At 37.6% G+C, this 7,683-nt stretch overlaps 1 protein-coding gene across 1 annotated transcript; it reads right to left on the bottom strand.

Annotated features, from left to right (window-relative positions):
- Positions 1 to 4,609: 4,609 nt before the first annotated feature.
- Positions 4,610 to 5,524, bottom strand: LOC113011569 (B2 bradykinin receptor-like). Its single transcript, XM_026151097.1, has one exon. It carries the CDS (start codon positions 5,522 to 5,524, stop codon positions 4,610 to 4,612), a length of 915 nt encoding a protein of 304 aa, XP_026006882.1.
- Positions 5,525 to 7,683: the final 2,159 nt, after the last annotated feature.

Consider the following 7,683-nt stretch of genomic DNA (forward strand, 5'->3'; position numbering starts at 1 on the left):
GGGTGTGTGTTGAACTCTCTCACACTCTGTCTGACTCTGTCTTTATTTATAGTGGTGCAGAACTCGGGCCTTATACATAAGATAACTCTGCACCATCCCTTGCTTCTTGTTTGAAATTTCTACATATTTAAACTTTCATTTCTTTACAAACTGTCATATTTGTAGAGAAACAAATCCTAATGCAGTAACTTAAATCTACCTTTATTTCAGGTGATGATATATATATTTTTTTGCTTAAAAAAAAGCCAACAAAGCGAAACCTGGTTGTCGGCATTTCATTAGCTTTCCTATAGTTTCAACATGAAAGAGAAAATACTTTTAAATATTGTAAGTACATTGACTATGAACAACTATGTAAATTTGATTAAGTCCAAAATTATTGGTATTTATGAAGCTGTACAATTAACAGTACCTTTGTTATTTGGCCTGCATGAGATTAAATTAGGCTTATGATATGTAATATATTTACATTACACTGATTTTCTATTAGTGTTTCTTTGATGCTATTAAAAAAAAGTTAGAGATGTCATATAAGACACTGATGGCCTTGCAGATATACTGAGTGGTTTAGTAACTCATGAAGCCTTTGATGGCGTGCACCCTGACAGTGTTTCATTAGAACCCGTGTAACAGGATCACTGAGGTATTTTTAAATGATATTTTATCAAATGCTTTCAATTCAATTCAATTCAACTCAATTCAAATTCTTTATTGTACCACAAGGGGAAATTAGTTTAGTTTAGCAGCATGCAACATCAACGTAAACAAAACAAGAATATAAAATAATAATGACAATAATAGTAATACTGTAGAAAGTCACAGGACGGTTATTTGCCATTAAGGGGATTAGGGATAAAAGAAACCTGGAGTCTTTGGTCTTCCTCAAAGAAAGTCTGTCAGCCAGCCAATCAGACTAGCGCAAAGCCTAAAATGACTGTAAAGTCTGTGAGCAAGTAAGAAGGGTTCAACTGTGTTGAATGCCGATGAAAAGTCAGCAAATAATAATCTTGCATGGGTGTGAGGGGCCTTGAAATGATTATTCAAGAAATGCAGGAGTGTGAGAACAGCATCCTCCACACCTCTCCCTGCTCTATAGGCGAACTGGAAGGGGTCAAGATGGTGTTCAACATGCATTAAAATCTCCTTCTTAATCATCTTCTCAAGTCAGAGCCACAGGCCTAAAATCATTCAGTACCTTAGGTGAACTGCCCTTAGCAACTGGAACAATGACAGCATGTTTCCAAATCTTAGGTACTTTTTGCTCATACTTAATCCCCCATTCATCGTTTAAAATCATCACAGCACACGTCCTAACTTAAAATATCTCAATACTGCAATTCAGTGTGTGCGTGTGAGGACATAAAGTTGGATGTTTTATTTATTTCATTGGTGGATGAGTACCTCAGCTCTTTTCTGGAAGGGTTTTCCTACACTAACATAGAGAACGGAGTTAAGGACACAGTAGAAGAAGGATGAGTTAGAAGATGACCTGCACAATGTGACACTCGAGAATGTGAATGTCTTGGAGTAAATCTAGTATCCTGCTCATGTGAAATGGCAGTGGATTAGGAACACCAGGAGAAATGCCAGGTTGGTGGTGGACTTCTCAATTTTTAAACAGTTAAACTGGCCTGCTTTTTTAAGAGCTTGAATAATATGGTACATTTCTCTTTTATTTTTAATGTTCTCTCTAACTGAGAAATTGTAACTTCAATGAGCAATGATCAAGTCAAGACCCCAGTAGGCTACTCTTCCGCTCCTGGTGAAGTCTGTGCACCAGTGCCACCTAAGGATCTATGCTAAGGAAAATGAGGACTTAGATGCTGCAGAACGCACGCATTCATGCAGATAAGAGTTGATGACTATATGCGTAGGATTTCACTGAAAGGCTAGTCATAGCCATTTCTTACACAGAATACCATTAGCAAAAATGCAAAAACCCCAACAAAAAACCCTTAAAGATGATTCCAAGCACACTGATGACCAGCATGTACACTGGAAACCGCCAACATCACCGTCAACAAGCTAATTATATCAGAAGTGCAATGACTTCATCATTTGTGTTGTTTTGGTTTCCAGATATTGTCACAGAGCCAAATTTGGACGGGATTCTAAACAAAAAAAAAGAGGACAGGAAACCAGAAAAGATATCATTTTAAGTTTGAAGCCAACTGTCTCTTTTCTGGCATATTGTCGTTACTATGTTGTTACTCTGGAGATGCAGAGATGCACGTCCATTTAAGTAACACTGATATTCAGTACAACTTACTCAAAATGCTCATATTTCAATTAGTTCCCAAAGAGGCTGAATCAAAATACTAATTTTTAGAAAGCAGTGGCAAAATCCAAGCTCTGTGATTTGATAGTGTAGTTATGTAGTGATGTTTGTTTTTGCTGGGCTAACAAAACTTTTCATTATCTAGTTTTAATCAGTGGCACAAAAAGCTGCAGGCACAGGATCATAGGTCGGTGAATCATAGGTTACCTAGGTTAAGCTGTGTCCCTGCCCACAGCGTGATCACCAAACTTGTAAACAGGAGCACAACTGCACATGAAAATGGCTGCATATGCTGAAAAGAATATCTGCTAAAACCAAGCAGATTTTTAGTGTGAATCATGAAAAAGATATATATGAGATATGTAAACTCTAAAATACTTACTTTCAGATTATGGTCATTTTTTCCAGGAAATAACGTTGTTTGAGTATTTTACAGGATAAATAATTTACAGAGATCTTATCTATCTTCCGTACCAAGAGCGCTTTACAATTCACAGTGTCATTTTCACACCAACAATCACCTGAAACGTCAAGTCATGAGTATACATATTCTAACCTTAAGCCACTTAAAAAATCCTGAAGACTTCATTATATGTGTGTGTAAGTTTGAATAAATACATTTGTATGAATATATTCATGCAAATGAAATTACTGTATGGGGCTGGGAAAAAGTGTTGCCCCAAATGCAGACTACTGGAGACTTGAAGAAACAAAAAAGTGAGCTTCACTACAGGAACTAAAATAACGCCAGAAGGAGTGATATTTCTGACAGCACCCAGAAATGCAATAATAATCACAGGAACACTAACAAAAAGAAGACGACGCAATATAAGCCAAGAAAAACCACAAATCAAGACAGCTGCTTAATTCTCTGAGTTTGAAACCGTCTGTTAGACTGTTTCTCACAACTTGACTAGTGCAGAAGGAAATGATGATAGCAGGGATGATAAAACTAAAAATAATCAGCATCCTCTCCATCATTAGATATGGATCTTTTACGAGGTTAAATCTGGGGATTAAATCTGAGGAGAGGGAGGTCTGGGCCTCTTTGCTTAGGCTGCTGCCCCCGCGACCCGGCCCCGGACAAAGCGGATGAAGATGGATGGATGGATGGATGGATGAACCGATTATTAGCCCCTCCCTCGTGCGTTACTCTCGCGCTGCTCCATGTGGCAAATCGAGCGCACCGCTCTGCATTTCGAATACCTGTCACAACAATTAAGAAGAGAACCCAAGGGAAGCTCGGAAAGCTAAGCAGAAGTGATTTGGAGAGAAGAGTGACTGCCATTGGTTGAACAGAGAGGTAAAAAAAACTTCAGTGGTGTGGAAACATTATGGGTTCGCGGAGTCGTAGACATAGTGTGTAAACTTTGCTACAGTGTCGTAGCTGCACCACAGAGCAACACTGCAAAGTTCACTAAACATAGATGTTTACATTTTTCATTTATTTCTTATATTGCAAACATTTGCACTGTTATCAGTATTTGCACACTATTTTATATTATTTTTTGACAATCTTTAAAGTCATTATTCAATACATTGTTATTGTTAAATAAATATCGTCAAATAATCGAGATCTCAATTTCAGTGAAAATAATCATGATTATCATTTTTGCCATAATCGAGCAGCCCTAGTGCAACACAATGATCTATGCTAACCTGAACAAGGAAGTATATTCTGCAGAATGTATTCGTGTTGATAACAGCTGATGACACTTTGCATAGGATATCATTGAAAGACCATCTGTTATCAGCCCAGAAGCTCACACAGCACACCACACATATATACACTCGTAAACAGGAGCACCATTGCACATGAAAATAATTGCAAATGCAAAAAATGAATTTCTGCTGCAAATCCCAGAATATTAGTTCTGTAGCTGCAGAATTACCAGAAACTGCAAAACAACTGCAAAAAAACAAAACAAAACAAAACAAAAAACCAAACCAAACCAAACCAGTGGTGCCTGTCAGTTGCTCAGATGGCAGCTGTCAGCTTTATGCAGGTTACACATAGATTTACACACTCTGCTCCCAGGTAAGTCACCTAGTATGATAGCCACAACCCTAATAATCCTATTTGGATGATATGAGTCAGTGGCAGAAACACAATCATATAATAATGAAAAACAAATCAACAACCCAAGCAGAAAACTTAGTTTAAAACCCTTCTAGCAAAATACGTTTTTTAAGTTATGGAAGCTGCTATAGTGTCTTCTCTCTAAGATCACACCTTACGCTGCCAATGTAAGAATATATATATGAACACAAAGGCTCCTAATGCTTGAATGAATAATTGCCAGTTTAATTTTTCAAACTTTAAGGCTTTTTTCACTGCTTGAAGAATTCCTTTGTCCTGTTCTGGAAGCTTTTCCCAATAATGACGTGGAGAATGGGGATAAGGACACTGTTGAAGAAGAGTAAGTACATGGAGACCTCTTGGATGATTACAAGTATGATGTGACATTTCAGCAACACTAGTAACGATGCCACGTGGACTGGCACCCAGCAGATAAGGTATGACAGTACAACTGCCAGGATGAGAGTCGTGGTCTTCTGCTCTGTTCTCTCAGGTTTTAAAAACCCCATTCGCTTTTTTCTCAGAATTTGAATAATTCTGACAGCGCAGAACGAAATAATGACAACAGGGATGATAAAGTTGAATATTATGTCTCTCACCTCATACAGCAGATATTGATCTAGTGAAGTGGAGTCGAGTGTACATTCAGTTGTATTTGACTGAGGGTTGAATTCTAACTTAATGATGATGAATATGGGGAGAGCAAAGACCAAACCAAAACTCCACACAAACAGACATCCCAGTTTAGCATAAAATGGCCTGCTCATCAACTCGTGGAAAAGTGGGTGCACCAGTGCCACATAACAATCTAAGATAGCCAGAACAAGAAAGTAGATATTGCAACATGTACTCATTCTTATAACAGCTGGTATCAGCTTGCACAGGCTTTCACTAAAAGGCCAGTCATAGTTGGCTCTTGCATCATCAACCCAGAAGGGCAAACAGCACACCAGAAGAAGCTGAGTTCCAGTCAAGTTGCTCAAGTAGATCTCAGTCACAGTGCAGGCCTTCTTGTGGAGGCAGAAAACCATCAGCACAAAGGCATTAAAGATGAATCCAAGCACACTGATGACATAAACCGGAGCCATAGCGATGATTATGTTATTATTGTCAACAAAGATGTAATCACAATGGTCTTCACTTGTGTTGCTTTGGTTTCCGGACATCTTCAGTGTCAGGAATTAAGTTGGCAGGGATGCTGGAGTGAAATAAAGGATACCAAAATAGAAAACATAAATATAATTTTAACTGGTATTGTTCTAACATAATTTGTTATGATGACAGAAAATATAGAGATGCAATTCTGAATAAGACTGTTATATAACTAACAGGCTTCAGACCCTGAGTGACCTGAATTGGAATAGGAGAAGAAAATGGATAGGTTGATAGTATTTGATTCAATTTTAAAGACCATCATCATATTAGAAAACATGCATAACCAATGCACAATTTAAATCATATTAAGAGCTGAGCGTGCTTTCCAGCATCATAGAGTCATCGCCACAACACCAGCTACATAAAACAAGTTCACAAGTTTTATTATGCTTTTTGGGGGAAGTCTGTATTAAATACATTTTCGTTTGTGCTAAATACATTACTATAAACGTTGTTACTGCATGAGGCTGAATTTGATCAAAACACAAAACATGCTGAGACAAAATCAGTTAATCTGCCGTCTACTTTTTGACACGTTACAGTACACCTAAGAACATCACTGTATTTATTCTTATTGTATTCTAATTTTTGCGTCATAACTTTTGCACTGTCCACTTCCTGCTGTGACAAAACAAATTTCCCACGTGTGGGACTAATAAAGGTTATCTTATCTTATCTTATCTTATCTTATCTTATCTTATCTTATCTTATCACTGCTTCCAAAACCTGTGCAGCTGTTAAACTGAAGAAATTTCCTTTTTTATACAGATAGTGCCAAAAAGTCAAAAACACTGTTCCTGATGGACAGTGATTTAGACCTTGCAAATATTCCAACTAAAGGTAAAGACATAGGAAAGTAAATTCCAAGCCAAATTAAGCGTTTACATACCTTGCAGGCAAATTAGTCTGTGCTCCTGATGGAAAAAGAGCAAACAGCCAGCTACACTCTCTCAGTACCTTCTGCTACAGTCTTCTTTCTGAACTGCTTAATTTAAAGAAGAAACTAAACTGATAGTCAAGTGATTTCAGATAAGAGAGACATCACACCCAGTCTATGACCACTTCCTTGACTCTTCAATGAAGTCCTTAGTTACTTCTAAACATTTTTTTCTCTGGGTTGATTTTATAAACAAAAATGACCCTATTATGGACTGAGAAAATTTTCCATTTATTAACTTAATGGCAACATGTTAGACGCTGTCGTTATCGATTAAAATACCAATACGGGACTTACTCTGCCGTAAGAACACCATAATACTGATGATCCAACAAAGAAAGTCAGAGACAACATGTACACAAAATGTGATGAACGGAGGTGAAACAGGTGGGGAACAGAACAGAGTTGAGGTAAGTCAGGAAATAGGAAAGGGCAGAGAAAGTAAGTAAAACTAAACGACATGGGCAGAAACAGAAACTTTAAAAGTAAAGACAGAAACTGATGAAAGGGAGCAGACAAACCAGAATACATACAAACCAAAATGGTGCGATAAGACAGACTGAGCACGACACGAGGAGACATAATGACAGAGACAAGTAGATACGAGACATGAGGAACAAAATCAACACACACACAAAGTAATCATGAAGAGTCAGCACAGCTGGAGATAACAAGGCATAGCAGAATCTTGACACAAACGGGAAAGGTAAAAAAATATAGACCACAAGAGGCCAAAGACCCAAATTAAAAAGACGAAGCAACAAAACAGGGCAAAGCCTAACATTAAGACGGGGACTTGACAGTAAAACACTAGGGGAACTAAAATAACGCCAGAAGGGGGGATATTTCTGACAGAACCCAGAAATGCAATAATAATCACAGGCACACTAACAAAGCTCAGCCTAAAATAATAATTAAACTAAAGCTCAAGAACAGCAATGAAAAGCAAACTAAAATGCTCAATTATAAGAAGAAGAAGACGCAAGATAAGCCAAGAAGAACTGCAAAACATGACAGCTGCTTAATTCTCTGAGTGTTTAAACGAACTGTTAGACTGTTTCTCAGAGCTTTTCTAATGCTGTGCAGAAGGATAACAGGGATGATAAAACTAAAAATAATCAGCATCATCTCCATCATTAGATATGGATCTTTTGTGAGATTAAATGTGCATTCAGTAACATTTGACTGAGGGTGAATTTTGACCTTCCTGTAGATGAATGCGTGAAGAGTAAA

Source organism: Astatotilapia calliptera, chromosome 19 (assembly GCF_900246225.1).
Source record: "Astatotilapia calliptera chromosome 19, fAstCal1.2, whole genome shotgun sequence".
NCBI lineage: Eukaryota > Metazoa > Chordata > Actinopteri > Cichliformes > Cichlidae > Astatotilapia > Astatotilapia calliptera.